At 40.1% G+C, this 17,093-nt stretch overlaps 1 protein-coding gene across 1 annotated transcript; it reads right to left on the reverse strand.

The window, feature by feature from the left end:
• Positions 1 to 9,616: 9,616 nt before the first annotated feature.
• Positions 9,617 to 16,134, reverse strand: LOC139102704 (uncharacterized). Its single transcript, XM_070656812.1, has 2 exons — positions 16,058 to 16,134; positions 9,617 to 10,436 (listed from the first exon to the last, which is right to left on the reverse strand). Exons 1-2 carry the CDS (start codon positions 16,075 to 16,077, stop codon positions 9,617 to 9,619), a joined length of 840 nt encoding a protein of 279 aa, XP_070512913.1. The 5' UTR covers positions 16,078 to 16,134.
• Between the last annotated feature and the right edge of the window lie 959 nt (positions 16,135 to 17,093).

Here is a 17,093-nt window from a genome sequence, read left to right on the forward strand (position 1 = left end):
ATTTTCTGAATTCCTAATTTTGTTGCTCAACGCGTTTAGCAAGGAATTATGTTCAAATTGGGGGGTCCAACTTGACGTCAAGGTAGCACCCCCACAATAAAAAAAAATATAGAATGACCAAATTAAAAAAACAAATATACCAGAATTTGTTGCTAATTTGTTGCTCCAAGATAGTGTAAAAACATTTCCGAAATATTGTATGGTTTAAAATTTTTATACTTCTAAAAATCGAGAATCAATGACAATTTTTCAAACAATGTAATATTTCGGAAATGTTTTCACACTATCTTGGAGCAACAAATTAGCAACAAATTCTCGTATATTTGTTTTTTTCACGAAAACCCACGGGTCATTCGACAGTGCGCCTTCCAAATCCGTTGGAGTGTTAATGTATGGGCAGGAGTAATAGAAAGTAGAGTTGTAAGTATTTTTAATAATACGTAGAAATTCGTTTCATTAATTTTCATATAAAATTAGTAAAATTTTTGCTGACATGTTTCAGATTGGGCCGTTCTTTCTCCCTCCACGTCTTAATGGCAAAATCTACGCAGATTAAAAAAATACTGTACCAGTACTTCTACAGGACGTTCCTATTTTATTACAGTAAAATATGATTTTTCATCAAGCCGGCAGTCCGCCTCACTTTTCCCGCTGCGCGCAAAATGTTTTAGATAATAATTTTTTGAACAGATGGATGGAGCGAGGGGAGCCAATTACGTGACCTGCACGTTCTTCGGGCACGAACGTGCTGGACTCTCGTGTAGAAATTTATCCGGGTATTCCATATTTAATACTGGCCCCGTATGGGCATTACTAAGGCATCCAAAATAAGGGCTTGTCAAACTCAAACCCATTTAGGACCTAGTTAGAACTTAGTTTTTGTTTTTAATTTGGGCATGCCTAACTATAACCAACACAGGGCCCAATTTCGTTACAACTTCTTTTCCAGGACACTTTAATGTTGAATTACTTGTAGCCCATACAGGGCTCAGTTTGATTATGATTTTTCTCCCGAGATAGTTTAATATATGATTTCCTAGTTGTAATCCATAAAGGGCCCAGTTCGGTCACAACTTTTTTTCCACGACAGTTTAATATAGGATCTCTTAGTTTTAGCCTATATAAAGCCTTTTTGAAAATATAGTTTACAGGAACTAATAAAAAGAAAATAACTATGAAAAGTGTATTTGCGAGGCATGAAAAATTTTAATATTAATATGTATTAATTATTATTGTTACAAGTAAATAGTCTAATAAATACATATACAATATAAATTTATAATAAATAGATGTTTTTAATTATGGTATATTAAGTGTGCAGAAGAGACATGCGAAATGATGTCTTCGTTGTTTCATTACAAGTTTCATCATTATTAATTTTCGTTCCACGAAATTAAATAAATAGATGAAATTGTTGGAAGGCTTTGAATAAATTTCCCACGTTTCAACAACAGTTGATTTTTCAGGAAAGGAATATATTTTTTGTTTTGATGTCCATACTTTTCCAGAAATGGAAATTGCTGTTGTTGTTGCTTCAGAGCCATACATTACTTCGATTTCCATTATATATCTATTATTTAATAAAACAACGTTATTTGGAATTTTTGTTGTAATTGTAGACGGAAAATTAATAGTTACTTTAATGATATGTAAAATAGAATCAATAATTTTAAATTTGCAAATTTTAAATTTACTTGGAAATGAGACTTGTTTTCTTAGTAGGGATGCTCGTTCATACTCTCTCTGACAATTTTGACCTAATAGTTTAATATTAGTTCGAAGGGTCCGTTTAATTTTGCCTAGAGTATTTTCGAATGGAAAACAATTAATTCTACTTAACGAACACCCCATATCAAGAACGTCATCAGCTATATGACACAGATTGTGTATATTTATAACTTGAGCTTCTGTACCATATAACTGTGGAACAAGCAAAATAAATTTTTACAAACACTTGTTGGCTTTAGCATTAAATTGTATTGCAAGTCGATCGGAACATAAAATTCTGAATGCAAAATGCAGTAATAAGAAGTGCCTGTATAAATATTTAAAAAGAATACCTCGGAAAACAATAGGGCCACAATACAAAAAAAAAATCTGAACTCTGTAGCTTTCCATTGACGAACACAAAAAATTGATCTGGTTTTTCTTTGAAACTCTGACGGAAGTTGCGATCGTAAAGAAAGAAGCCTCTGCGAAATTTTTCGTTTTTGGATTGGAGATAATCTGAGGTTTAAATTAGAGCCATACATGAGCATCTCTAGTAATTTCTTCATTACACCTAAGCAGGCTAAGTGCATAAAATCGAGAATAAAATTAGTAGTTATATCTATTGCAAATTTGACTTTCGTTTCCGATAGCGTATGAGTAAAACGTGAGATTCTGTAAGTGTATGTTCTGAGGGCGGAAAGGATAGAATAAAAGGGTGTTTCGAAGGGGTGCTATAGTGTAGAAGGTAGAGGGGTAGGTAAAGTAGGAGGGCTGTTGAAGGGAAGTAAGGGCGGGGAAGGAAAAGGAAATTAGATAGAAAAGTAAAAGGTGTGAATATTTGAAGGTTAGGTGTACGATCGTGAGACAAAAAAATTGAGACAGTAAGACAAAGAAGAACAAAGGAAGGATTAAAGAGGAAAGAGTAAAGCAGTTAAAGTAAGTAGGTTAGAAAAAGGAAAGATAAAGTAAAAATGAGTGAAAAAAAGAAAATAGAGGAAAAAGAAAAAATGGAACCGGAGTTGGAAGGGAAGAAGGAAATTGAAAGTGGTGAAGAAAAAAAGGCTAGAAAGGCCTCTTAGAGTGGAAATGCTAGGAAGAGAGAGATCGAATAGCTTGCCAATTAAACTGGCATTTAGGATGGGTGAAAAAAGGAAAAAAAAGCAGGAAGATAAGGAAGAAAAAATAGAGATACAAGGTTTTAGGAAGAGTTGCAAGATTGGAAGATCACCAGTGAAAGGTGATTAAGGAAAAGGGAAGGAAAGAGACTTTAAAGAAAAAGGTTATAGTAAAGATAGATTTGAGGAAGTGATTAAAGAGGTAAAAAATGGCTTCGAAAAGTTAAATAAACAGATGGAGGAAGTGAAGGAATGTAAGGCGCAGATTAAGGAGATGTAGGAATTAAAAAAAATGTGGAACAGGGAAAAAATAATGCTAGAAGAAAAATTGAATAAAAGATTGAAGGAATTAGAAAAAAAATTAAATAAAAAAGAGGGAAAAGGAACAGAAGATACGGCAGAAGAAATTGGTTAGAAGATGATGAGCCTGGAGAAAAGAGTAAGAATGATGGAAATGAGTAAGGAGAGAGAAAGATAGGAATGGAGAAAAAATAATGTAATCATCAGAGGACTAAAGTTAAAAGAGGAGGGTAAAGTGGCATTGAGAGAAAAGGTGGAAGAAATTTTTGAGAAAATTGGGGTAAAGGCCAAGATAGTGGATGTGAATAAGATAAGTGAAGTTAACAAGGGGGGTTACAGTATAGCTTGGGTAAAATTAAAAAGTTTTAAGGATAAAGTAGAGATTATGAGGGGAAAAGGGAAATTGAAGGAGAAGACGGAATGGATAGGGGATGATTTAACGGAGTATGAAAGAAAAGTAGAATGGTGCATTAAGAGGAAAGCAGAAAAATATAAAAAGGAAGGAAAGAAAGTGAAAATAGGTTATAAAAAACTGTGGGTAGAAAAAGATTTTTTGGTGTGGGACGATTTAAAAGAGAAACTAAGATTATATGAAGTGATAAAAAAAATGGAGGGGAAAGGGGGAAAAGGGAGAAGGATAAGAGAAGACAAGGCAAATATGAGTTTTTAAAAACGGGCGGAGAAAGAGAGATAAAGAAAGAAGAAAAGGAAGTGGGGAAAGAAAAAAAGGGATTAAATTATGAAGAGGATGAAGAAAGAAAAAAAAGAAAAAAAAATAAAAATACAGTGGAAGATAAAAGAATAATGAAGGTGGGATTCTGGAATGTGGCGGGGTTAGGAAATAAGGATGAGGAGTTCTGGAAAAGACTGGAGGAGTGGGATGTGATTTTTTTATGTGAGACATGGATACAGTCAAGAGGTTGAAGTAAGTTGAAAATGCTTGTGCCAAAAGGATATGAATGGAAAGTAAAAGGAGCAGAGAAGATTAATAAAAAAGGAAGGGCAATAAGGGGCATAGTGATGGGATGGAGAAAGGAATTAGAGGGGAAAAAAATTTTAGAAAGGGATAAAAAAAAAGGAGTATTAAGATTAAAAATAAGAAGTGGAAAAAGATGGTGGAAAATTGCAGGAATATATGTAAATGGGGACTTGGATAAGATACTGGAGAAGATAGTAACGTGGATGAAAGAAAAGGAGGAAGGTGTGGGATGCCTAATAGGAGGAGATTTTAATTTAAGAACAGGGGAGGAGGGGCGATTATGGGACGAGGAAGCAGAAAATGATGAAGAGGAAAAAAAGAGGAATCAAAGGATATAAAGATAACAAATGAAAGAAGGAAGTTTTGTAAATTTTTAGAGGAAAGGGAGTGGGGAATATTAAATGGATGTACCAAAGAAGATGAAGAAAAGGAATGGACTTATGCGGGAGGAGGGGTAACACGGTGATTGATTATGTAATAAGTGATGTGGAATCAAAGAGTAAGATAAGGGAAATGAAAGTAGGGGAGGATATAAAATCGGATCATTTTCCGTTAATAGTGAATTTAGAAAAAAGTGTGAGGAGAGAAAAAGGAGGAAAAAAAGGTAAAGAAAAAAAAAAAGATAAGATTAAACTGGGATAAAGAGGAGAGAGAATTGTTTAAAGAAAAATATGGAGAGTTGAAAGAAGAAAAGGATAAAATTAGAGAAAGCTGGGAAGGATTATGTAAAAAGATAAAAGGGGTTAAAAAAGTAATAAATGGAAGAAAAGAAGATAGGAAAGAACAAGCAAAGGAAGTATGGTGGGATAAAGAATGCAGAGAAGGCAAAAAGAAAGTAAAAGAAGAACTAAAAAAATGGAGAAGAATAAAAAGTAATAGGGAAGAGTATAGGAAGGTAACGAGAATATATAAGAAGTTATGTGAACAGAAAAAGGGGATAGAGAAAAATAAATGGAAAAAGAAAATAGAAGCAGTAAAGACGGAAGGAGATGTATGAAAAATAATAAATAAGAAAAAGAAGAGGAAGCAGGAAATAAATGAAAAAATTGAATTAAGGGAATGGGATAAATATTTCAGAGAAATGCTAGGGGGAGGGGTGAAATAGAGGATAGGAGGAGATCTGGAAGAAGAGCGGAAAGATGATGATGAAGAAAAAGAGCTGGAAAGAGAAGAATTTGAAAAGGCGATAAGAGGATTAAAAAGGGAAAAGCAGCAGAAAGTGATGACTTAGAAAATGAAGTATGGAAATGGGGAGAGGAAGTGAAAGAAGGATTATGGAAAATTTGTAGAAAAGTATGGAAAGAAGGTGGAATGCCGAAGGAATGGAGACAGGGTATTGTAGTACCCGTGCTGAAAAAAGGAAAAGAAGAAAAGGTGGGGGATTACAAAGGAATAACACTGACGCAAACGGCGTATAAAGTCTATGCACCGGTGTTATCTGAAAGATTAAGGAAAGATATTGTGGCGAGGGCTTAGGCCCCGCCACTAGACGGCAGACGCCGTCCCTAAGGGCAAACACCGACCCGAACAGGACCGAACGCGCCAAGCAAGGTTCGGCGGGCGACCACCGGCCCGACGATGGCGCACGCCGCCGAGGTAAGAGTGGGAACCCCCCCACTCTCATCTCGGCGGCTATATAAGCCGAACTCGCGGCAGAGCAAGCACCTTGTCCGTTCCGACTCCTCGTCACGAACACTAGTCCTCCAGATCCGATAGGCTTCGGGCGCTCCCGAAGCCCTCTCTAGTACTCTCCGACTCGGGCGCTCCCGGTGAGAGTCTTCCGCTGCTTTGGGCGCTCCCAAGGCAGAGTAAACTTCAGGTTCCTGGAGACCTCGGGCGCTCCCGAGGCTCCACCACCGAGGCGGCCGGATACCGCCGGCGCCCCCGGCTAGTCCGGACCACCGAGATCCCCTGGACGGGCGCTCCCGTCCAGGTTGTAGGATCTATCGTACGGCATACCGCCGACGCCATCGCCGCGGTCGGGCGCTCCCGACTGCCGCTCTCCGGATTATCCCGGACAACCTTCGGTTCTCTTGGACGGGCGCTCCCGTCCAAGCCTAGAGCCTGCCGCACGACTAACAGTCGTCGGCATCGCCGCCGTCGGGCGCTCCCGACGGCCGCCACCTCCAGGGCACTTCGCGCCCGCACGCGATCCCCCGGACGGGCGCTCCCGTCAGGTAACGGATCCGCCGCGCGACAACCAGTCGCCGGCACTGCCGCGGTCGGGCGCTCCCGACCGCTGCCTCTCGGGCCAGCCCGAGCAACCTCGGCCCAGACCCCGACCAACCGCCTGGTCCATCGTCGTCTCAACGAACTCAGGCTTCGGCGAGCCTCAATCCGGCAACCCCCGCGACACGGCGAAACGCTACCGTTACAATATAAAGGATAAAAGTATATTACCGCTGAGTCAGGCGGGTTTTAGGAAATAAATGGGAATGATAGATCAGATTTTTATATTGAATTTTTTGATTAATAGAAAGATTGAAAAGAAAGAAGGAAAAATTGTGATAGCATTTATAGATATGAAGGCAGCGTTTGACTCCGTGGACAAAAGAAAGCTAGTGGAAGCTATGAGGAAAAAAGGAGTAAGAGAAGGTTTGGTAAAAAGATGTGAAGAGATATTAGAAGAAACGGTATGTAAGGTAAGGGTGAGAAATAAAGATGGGGAGAGTTTCTGGACTGGGAAAGGAGTGAGACAGGGGTGTCCGCTGAGCCCGAGTTTGTTTACAGTCTTATTGGCAGATATAGATGAGGAATTAGAAAAAAGGTGGTGGGGTGGAATTAAAATTAAAGGAAAAAAGAATTTCTCATTGGCATATGCGGATGACGTGGCTCTGGTGGCAGAAAATGAGGCAGGGATGAAGGGCATGATAAAAACTTTGGAAGAATATGTGGAAAAAAGGGTTTAGATGTAAATGTAGAGAAAACAAAGATATTAAGATGTTGGAAAGGAGGTGGAAAATGGAAAAAGGTAAAGTGGAATTGGAAGAGAAAGGAAATTGAAGAAGTAAAGAATTTTAAATACCTTGGTTATACGGTCACGAGAAATGGAGACCAGAGGGAACATGTGAGAGAAAGGGTTAAAAAGGCGGCAAAGGTAATGGGACAAGTTTGGGGCTTGGGGAGGAATGAATTTGAAAAAGATTGGAGTAGAAGGATATGGTTGTTGGATAGACTAGTATGGTCTGTGACAAATTATGGAGTAGAAATATGGGGATGGAGGGAAAGGGAGGAAGTGGAGAGCCTGCAGGACAGGTACTTAAGGTGGCTATTAAGTGTAAAAAGGCAAGTACCGGGATATATGATAAGAGAAGAATTACAAAGAGAAAAGTTAAGAGGCAAAGCTGGAATGTGGGCATGGAAATATGAGATGAGACTGGACGAAGGAAGAGGAGGAGAATTAGCAAGGTGGTGTTGGGAGGAAATTGAAGAAAAAGCAAGGGAGGGAAAGGCAATAGGAAAATGGAAAAAGGAAAGGGAAGAATATTATTAAAAAATGGGTTGGTCGATAAAGGAAGTGGTGGAAAAGAGGATAAAGGAGTATATAGTATTAATTGAAAAATAAAGAGATGTAAAGATAAAATCAAGATTCAATAAGTTTTATAAAAGAATTGAGAAAGAGGGGTGTTAGAGTATTTGAAAAGGGATGGAAGGAAGAGAGATGGATGAAAATGGCAAAATTCAGATTAGGAAATGAAATGAAGGGATATAGATACTGGGAAAGTGAAGAAAGAAGAAAATGCAGAATGTGCGGAGAAAAGGAAGAAACATGGGAACATGTATGGACAGAATGTATATATATAGTTTGGGGAGAGGGGAAAAATTGGGAGGAAGTAGTAGAAGAAATTTTGAGAGAGGAAGGAAAGGGAGAAGAATGGTTGGAAATATTGGAAAAAACCAGGTGTTGCACCGGGGCCGGTGCACGGGGTCCGTCCTTCGGGATCCGCGAGAGATGAGGGCGAATAATTAATATATTGTAATAAAAGATTAGATTTTTATTTAGTTACACTGTTTCTATTTTATCTCCCTATGTTCTCCCTTTGTCGGTTCGGCACACGTCCTCGCGTTGTCACGCGTTCTCGTCTCCGCGAGGTTTCTTATTACTAGGCACGCGACCGAACTTTCGTTATCACCGCTCTCAGTTTACGGTACGGACTATAATGCGACTGCCCGTCCGTGACGGGCCGCGGTTATTTAATAGTGACGCAGGGCCTTGGCCTCCTCGGGTTGCAATGCCGAACTTCGGTCGTTCGGCGAATGCAACCTCAGCGATTTCGGCAATAAGTTCTCGCACGTGTTTCTTTTATTATTTAATTTCTTAAGGAGGTTGCTGATCTTGCATCCTCCGAGGTTATTTAATTACGAGAGACTTATTCCGAAATGCCCTGCGTCATGTATCGTGTTGTAACGGGGTTTGGGTTACAACATCCCTCCCCTAGGGGAAGAAAAGGTTGAGTGTGTTTATACACCTCAATCTTTTCTTCCTTACAATATGTTTTCTTATTCTACTTACAATTGTATCACCGTCGGTCGTGGTGTTTTTACACTCGGCGTTTCTTTCTTTTTTCTTCTTTTTATTTCGTTGGGTAGGATTATTTGTTCGGTTACTTTATTCTTTTTCTTTTTGTACAATTTTACTATTACTATTGCTAGTACTATGGTCGCTATTATAGCTATTATTGTGGCGCTTGTGCCCGTTGTATACATGATTATTCTATTTGTTAATATTACATTTCCGTCTAGTTGTTTGTCCATTTTACTTAATTCTACCCCTAATTTATTTAATTCGTTCGGGTTTTTTATTACCTTGTCGCGGCTTATTTCTTCTATTTTCTTCATTATTGGGTCGGTTTTTTCGCCCTGTTCTGTTTCTATGTTTGTTAAATTATACGTCGGTACGTGTCGTTCTATTTTACTTTCTCCTATCGTGTTTTTTGTTTTTATTGTCATTTCTGTTGTTGTGAGTTTACAGGCTGTTCTTAATTTTACTATTCCTGTTCTATTTATTTCTAATTTTTTACTCGGTCTATGTCTACATTGAATTTCTATAGTTTGCTCCTTTGTCGTGGAGTATATCCACTCTTGTGGTTCGCTTACTGCTATCCATACTGTTGCTCTTGATGCAACTTCTCGCGTTACGCACGTGTCCGGCTTTTTTGCTGGCTCGGTAATCGCTCTTACCTCGCACGGTGCGCTTGCCCTGGTATGGTATACCGGGATGCTTTGTTCGCATATATATGTATTATCGTTATTTACACATTGCCTGATATCTTCTCTTTTTAATGTTAGGTAATTATTATTTTCTCTATCTACTGCTATGTATTCATTTTCTATTTCTATTATTTTAAATATGTTTTCGTTCGATTTGTCCAATACAGGAAACGGTGTTACTCTTTTTAATTCGTATCTTGCGTCGTCTACTATCGGGAATCTTATTATCGTGACTATCATCTGCTCGTCACTATATGCGCTTATTTCCGCGTATTGTTCTATCGCGTTCCAATTTTTGTATTTATTCTGAAGGGAAATACGTCCCTTCTTCGAGGTGCGCGGTTGCTTCTTTCAATTCTTCTATTATTTTACTAACCGGTAACATTCGCGTGTTTTTTATCCCCAATTTCGTTTGTGCTATGAATTCCATCGTTTCTTGCACGTTTGTTAGTAAATCTGTTATTAGCATTCTTAGTATGTAGAAATGTTCCGTCATTTCTACTTGTCCCGTTACCCCGTCTACTTTTTTGCTTAATAGCTTCGTCGCGTTTGTTATAACTTTTTCATGGTATTTTATTGTTTCCTCTAATTCCTGTATGTGACCAATCGAACTGTTTATTACTTTTAATTGATTCTTTGCTACATGTTGTAATGTTTGTTGTCTTCTCGTTAGTATTTCTAGCTGTTCGCTTATTACTTTTTCGTCGTCCGCGTCCATTGTTCCGAATAGTTTTTTACTTATTGTACCTATTACGTCTACTAATCCTCGCTTTGTTTTTTGTGCTTCGTATGTCGTTAATAATTCTATCGCTGTTATTAATTTTTCGTTTTGGGATCGTACTGTTTCTGCTAAGTATTTACATTTATCCTTAAGTAATTCTCCGCTATATGTTTCGCACGCTTTTTCTCCGTCTTTTACCCGTTCTTGTAGTTTTTCGTATTGCGCTTTTAATTCCTGCGTTTTTGTTATTATTACTAATTTCCACGACGCGTCTGATAGCTGCAATTGTCCCACGTTCTCGTAGTATAGTCCGGGTTCATGTACGAACTGCGTTACCGTGTACGGTGAGCTTATCTCCGGCGGTTTGTCGCTTGCGCCCAGCGTCACGGTGATTATTGTTCTGAAAGATGATTTTCTTTCAGATTGACTTTTTCCGCGGTTTTAATTTTTTATTTCTTTTCGTGTGTGTTATCTGTTATGTGTGTGTGTGTTCTTCGTGGGAGCGACAGTGTATTATGATACGAGGTAAGTCTTTATAATTTTTCTCTGCTGTGTTCGCGCGGTTTCGCGTTGCACTTCTCGAAATTTTTATATGCATTTTTATATCGCGTCGGATTTGTCTCTTGGTCTCGTTGTCCGTTCCGTCAGTCCGTCAGTAACTTCCTTGCTGTTTTTTCTTGCCCTAAGTTTCTTTCTCGTAGAATTTTTATAATGTCGTACGTTTTTGATTTTTTCTTTATTTCTTCGGGAACTATTGTGTTTTTACTTATTCTTGTGTTATTTTCTATAGTTCGTCTGTTGATATTCTTTTCGACGCTGCGGAATCTTCTCGCCGGTGGGTGGCTTGTACCACTTGCCGGCGAGAATTTATGGCACTGCGTTGCCATGATTGTCTGGTGCGGGATGTGTCTCCTGTGCGGCCGCGGGTCTACCGTCCCACCCCTCTGCCGAACTTGTTGATTGTAGTGGAGGAACGTCCCGACGGCGAGACTCGTGCTGTTTATCCGATGCACTCTGGTAAGTAAAAATTTTTTTTTTTTTTTTTTTTTTTTTTGTTAGTGCTCTACAAAAGCCTTTAGCCTGTTTGCATGCACTCTTATGCTTCTTCTGCCTCCTTTTATTTTGTAATTTACTTCTCCGCATTTTTCTATGACCGTGTACGGCCCTATCCATTGTGCTTCTAATTTCTTTGATCTTCCTCTTCTCACTGTTTCATCGTGCAATAGGACTTGATCTCCTATTTTGAATTTTCTTTCCCTTGTTTTCTTATCGAAGTTTGTTTTCGATTTTTCTTTCTCTCCTTTTAAATGTTCCTTCGCTATTGTATTTGATGCGCGTAATCGTTCCCTTAGTTCCTGCGCGTAGTCGTCGTATGTGTACGTTTTCCTTGGTGCCGTTGCCAGTGCCGTCGGCAGTGTGGCTTGGTGCCCGTACACTAATTCAAACGGTGTGTACCCTGTTGCTGTGTGCGGTGTTGTATTATATGCAAACATCGCATACGGTACCCACTCGTCCCAATCAGTTTGGTCCCCGTTTATATAATGTCTTAGGTATTCCGCTAGAGTTCGATGTGATCTCTCTAGTGCCCCATTGCTTTCCGGATGATACGCCGTTGTCTGTATTTTTTCGATTTTCAATAGTTTACATATGTTTTTGAACATTTCGCTTACAAAGTTTGTTCCTTGATCTGTTAGTATTTTTTCTGGGATTCCATTTTCAAAAATTATTTTTGTTGCGAATGCTTTCGCCACGGTTGCTGCTTCTTGATTTGGTACTGGTATTGCCTTGCTAAATTTCGTTAAGGCATCTTGAAATGTTAGGATGTATTTATTTCCTGCGTTTGTTACTGTTAATGGTCCTACGATGTCGAGTGCGCATTTTTCGAATGGCTTTTCCGGCGTGTCGGTTATTACCATCGGCATTTTCGTTTTTCTGCTTAGTTTGTTCTTTTGGCATTTTTCGCATTTGCTGATGTATTCTTCCACTTCTTTGTTCATGCCTGGCCAATTATGGTTGAGTTTTATTCTATTTATTGTGCGTTTCACACCCTGGTGTCCTCCCAATGGACAGTCATGATATTCTTTTAATATTTCCATTTTTTCTTCTTCAGAATATTTTTTTGTTTCGTTTTCTATTTTATTTATTTCGGTTTCTTCGATCGGGTTTCTACTTAGTGCATCCGCGTTTGTATTTTTCTTTCCGTCTTTGTGCACTATCTGATATGTGTATTCTTCTAATTTTAATCTCCAGCGTATCAGTCTTGAGCCTGGATCATTTACGTTGAATAACCATGTTAATGGTTTGTGATCCGTTATTATCATGAATTTTGTTCCGTATACGTATGGTCGGAAATGTTTTACCGCCCATACTATTGCTAGCAGTTCTTTTTCCGTTGTGCTATAATTTCGTTCCGCTTTATTTAGAATTCTGCTGGCATAAGCGATCGGCTTGTCTTCTCCGACCGTTCCCTGTGATAGTATTGCTCCGATTGCATAATCTGAGGCATCCGTTGTTACCAGGAACTGTCTCGTGAAGTCCGGGTAACTTAACACTGGAGCTGTCGTTAGCTTGTCTTTTAATATTTCGAATGCGTTCTGCTGTTCTATTCCCCATTCGAATTTTTCTCCCTTTTTTGTCAGTTTTGTTAGTGGTTTCGCGATTTTCGAAAAATTTTCTATGAATTTCCGGTAATATCCTGCCAGACCTATAAACGCTTGTATGTCTTTCACTTTTTCGGCGTCGGGTAGTTTTTACTGCGTTTATTTTTGCTGGATCTGGTTGTATTCCGTTTTCTGTAATTATGTGTCCTAGGAATAATACTTCCTTCCGTAGGAATTCGCACTTGTCTGGTTGGAGTTTCAGATTATTTTCTCTTAGTCTGCTAAATACGCTCGTCAGCCTTTTGTTATGTTCTTCAAGTGTCGGTCCGTATATCACTACGTCGTCCAGATAAACTAGACACTTGATACCTTGTAATCCTGCTAGTACTGAGTTCATTAGTCTTTGGAACGTTGCGGGGGCGTTTTTTAGCCCGAACGGCATTCTATTAAATTCGTAATGCCCATGTGGTGTTGAGAATGCTGTTTTGCATTTATGTTCTTCTTTCATTTGTATTTGGTGATACCCAGATGCAAGGTCTAATGTGGTAAAATATTTCGCGTTTCCTAGCTGATCTAGTATTTCGGTGATATTTGGTATTGGAAATGAATCACCTATTGTAATTTCGTTGATTTTTCGGAAATCTACCACTATTCTCAATTTCGCTTTTCCTGACGCGTCTACTTTCTTTGGTACTACCAGTATAGGCGCGTTCCATTGGCTGCTACTCTGGCGAATTATGTCTTCTTTCAACATTTTGTCTATTTGTCTATTTACTTCTTCTTTGTGTTTTTCTGGTAGTCTATACGGGCGACTATTTATTGGCGGATTTTCGTTTGGTGTATTTACCTCGTGTTTGACAGCTGCTGTGTATGTTAGTGCGTCCCCTTCTAAATAAAATATGTCACAGTAATGTAGGCATATTTTTTCGAGTTCCCTTTTTTCTTCTTTGTTTAGATGATTCGTTCTTAGCTGCTTCATTAGTTTTTCGCTGCGCTCCTGTATCGTTTCGTTGTCGGTTCTTTTATTCAGCGTCAGCACTTTTGCGGAGTTGATGGTTCTCAGTTCTTCTATCTCCACTTGCGGTGTATGTATTTCCATCGGTTCCTCTGTCATGTTGAGCACACTTACTGGGCACTCGTTATCTTTTGGTGCTACCAGGCAGTTTCCTATGAATACTCCTGGTTTTGTTTCTTCCGCATTAATTACTCCTACTTGATTCTGACTTGTAATTGCTCGGAGTATTGTTTCGCTGCGCGGGGGTAGTATATATTTTTCGTACGGATGTAATTTAAATTTTACTCCGTCTATTACTATCTGCTCCTTTCCGTGCAAGCAAGATGCTCGTTGTTTTGTCAGAAAATCTATCCCTAGTATTCCTTCGTACTCGATCGGGAAATCGTCTCTTACTACGTACATTTTCTGTTTTACATTTTTCCTGCCTATTTTAATTGTTGCTCTTATTTTTCCTATCGTATTGATTTTATGTCCTGTGACACCCGTTAATGCCATTTTTTCTTCTATTATCGGTGTGTCTTCCTTTAAATTTCCTACTTTTATTAGTGTGATTGTTGCTCCTGAATCCACCAATAAATTTAATCTTCCCTTTTTTGCTTGTTCGACGTCTAGCGTGATGAGTTTTAATCCGTTGCTCACTTCTTTCGTCGCTATGTTCGCAACTTGATACTCTCTTGCCGCTCTTATCACTCTTGGTCTCTGTCTTTCTTCTTCGCTCTCGCTTCCGCTTTCCTTGCTTCGGCTGGTTTCTTTTCTATTCCTACTTGTGCGAGCTATGTTTATCGCGGGTGATTGTCTTGTGCGTATTGTTTGTCTGTTGTCTTTTCTTTGCCATCGCGTGTCTGGCCGTCCGTTCATTGACCAGCATTCGTCTCGAGTGTGTCCTGGCTTTCTGCAGTGTGTGCAGAATTTCTCTGTGTTATTAATTCTCGCACGTGTTTCGGCTCGCGGCAAGTTGAATCCGTTTATGTGTTTGCTGCTTCGGCATTCGCGTGCTATATGCCCTGCTTTCCCGCATTTGTTGCATGTAATGCTTGACGATCGCGGTTTTTCGTGCGTTTCGTTTGTTCGCGTTTTCTCATACGTGCCTTTATATTTCGTTATCCTTATTTTTTCTTCTTCCACTGCGCCTTCTATTGCGTCTTTTAACGTCTCGAAATGTTGCGAGCGGACCATTGTTTTAATGTCGTCTGTTAGTCCCATGTGGAAATAATGTAACGCTTGTCGCTGTATTAATTTTAAAACCGTCCGTTTCTGTTCGCTGTTCATTTCTTCTTCATCCGTCATCGCTTCGTATAATTCCATCGCGGTTTTTTGTACGCGTAGTCCGTATGTAGTCGCGCTTTCTCCGTATTTTTGTTTCAACGAGCTCATTTCTGTTTGTAAACGCGAAGTTCCCTTTTTCCTCAAATATGTTTTTTCGAATTCTTTTAGGAATTGGTCAAACGTCGTGATGTCTCTTGCGTCGAAATCTAATAGCGCGGCGCCTTTCAATTTCGTGCAGAGTACTGCTTCTAACAGCGTTTCGGTATCTTCGCGTGCGACATGTCTCGCGGCGTACGCGCATGCCTTTAAAAATTCTTTCGTTTGAGCATGATTTGTTCCGTCTACCGTCGGAATCATTGCTCGTGCGTCCTTAAGTTTAAATGTAGATATCGGATCTGTCGGTCTATTTTGTACTTCTCCGTGCGGGCGTTCGTTTCCTTCGATGAGTTCTTGATTTCCCCGCGTTTCTCGGTTTTCGTTTGGTCGACGTTCGAGGCGAACAATTCGGGAATTCATTTCCCGCAAGTTTTCGAGTACTTGTTCTAATAATCGTTCTTGTCGTTGTGTCGGGTGTGGCGTCGCGGTATGTAACTCTCGCAACGCGTTTACCTCTCTGTCGATGAGTATCTCCGGTACTCCCCCAACCGCTCCGTCCAGCAATGAGTAATTATGTGTCATTTTTTCGCGGGTAGTGTTTAAATTGTTTGCGAAAATTTCCGCGGGATCAAACACGCTACTATCGTATGACGTTAACGAGAATTCTCCCCTGTCCGAAATACCGCTAATGTCGCTCGGGGTGTCTGCGAGTATTTGATTATGTGTACGGCGCGCAATATTTCCGTCTCCGCGGTTTAATAGCGCGTCGTCTATTTCGCCAAAATCAAATTCGCGCGGCGTGATAACATTCACGGATTCCTCGCTTTCTGTTGCGGGATCGTCTTCGTATTCTAACACGCGGCGTACCCTGTTTCTAATGTCGTTTAATGCGTTTATGGCGACTCGCAATGGTCGCACCGGTGTCGGCTGTAACGCTCGTCTAGCCGCTTGGCTGTGTAGCCACGAATTGTTTGCAACGCGGCGTTGTAATTCTAATTCGCTATCCGACATGGGTCGGTCGGTTACAAAATTTTTCGGACTTACATTAACGCTGTGATTCGCATGCTTGATCTGCTTTGCTGCTGGCTGCTATACTGCTCTCCTTGTCGCACTGCTTGGCTGCGATGTTGCTTTCCTCGTTGTACTGCTTGGCCGCTTCTTCCTTCCTTTCTTTTATCACGGTTTCAGGTACTGAGTCTACTGCTGACTCAATACTTTTTTCACTGTTGTGTCCGTCTTGTCTCGTCAATAATTTTTTGTACTAATCTTTGATTTTATCTTTGTTCCAGAAATCGTCCTCGCCGTCGCAGAGTAGGCGACTGCGCCTCCCGGAGGGCGGATCCCACCGTTGCCACCACTTTTGTTGCACCGGGGCCGGTGCACGGGGTCCGTCCTTCGGGATCCGCGAGAGATGAGGGCGAATAATTAATATATTGTAATAAAAGATTAGATTTTTATTTAGTTACACTGTTTCTATTTTATCTCCCTATGTTCTCCCTTTGTCGGTTCGGCACACGTCCTCGCGTTGTCACGCGTTCTCGTCTCCGCGAGGTTTCTTATTACTAGGCACGCGACCGAACTTTCGTTATCACCGCTCTCAGTTTACGGTACGGACTATAATGCGACTGCCCGTCCGTGACGGGCCGCGGTTATTTAATAGTGACGCAGGGCCTTGGCCTCCTCGGGTTGCAATGCCGAACTTCGGTCGTTCGGCGAATGCAACCTCAGCGATTTCGGCAATAAGTTCTCGCACGTGTTTCTTTTATTATTTAATTTCTTAAGGAGGTTGCTGATCTTGCATCCTCCGAGGTTATTTAATTACGAGAGACTTATTCCGAAATGCCCTGCGTCATGTATCGTGTTGTAACGGGGTTTGGGTTACAACACAGGGAAGGGATGGGTATGAATGAAAGTATGAATGGATAAAGAAAAAAAAATTGGAGACAAAATTAAATATAGAAAAAGGTAAAAAGATAAAGCATCGGAAGCGAGGGTCCAAAATGAATAAATGAGAAAAGTATGGCATGATATGTAGGTGTGGGTGAATGCGACCTCTCTCTCTCTCTTTCTCTCGTGTTTT

Source organism: Cardiocondyla obscurior, linkage group LG05 (genome assembly GCF_019399895.1).
Source record: "Cardiocondyla obscurior isolate alpha-2009 linkage group LG05, Cobs3.1, whole genome shotgun sequence".
In the NCBI taxonomy this organism is placed as follows: Eukaryota; Metazoa; Arthropoda; class Insecta; order Hymenoptera; family Formicidae; genus Cardiocondyla; species Cardiocondyla obscurior.

What these genes read in the sequence shown, in the direction of transcription:
- LOC139102704 (XM_070656812.1), bottom strand. Translation starts at nt 16,077, where the DNA reads ATGCGAATCACAGCGTTAAT. An exon ending in ATGCGAATCACAGCGTTAAT is followed by an intron (nt 10,437 to 16,057) that starts GTAAGTCCGAAA and finishes ATCATCTTTCAG; the next exon opens with AACAATAATCACCGTGACGC.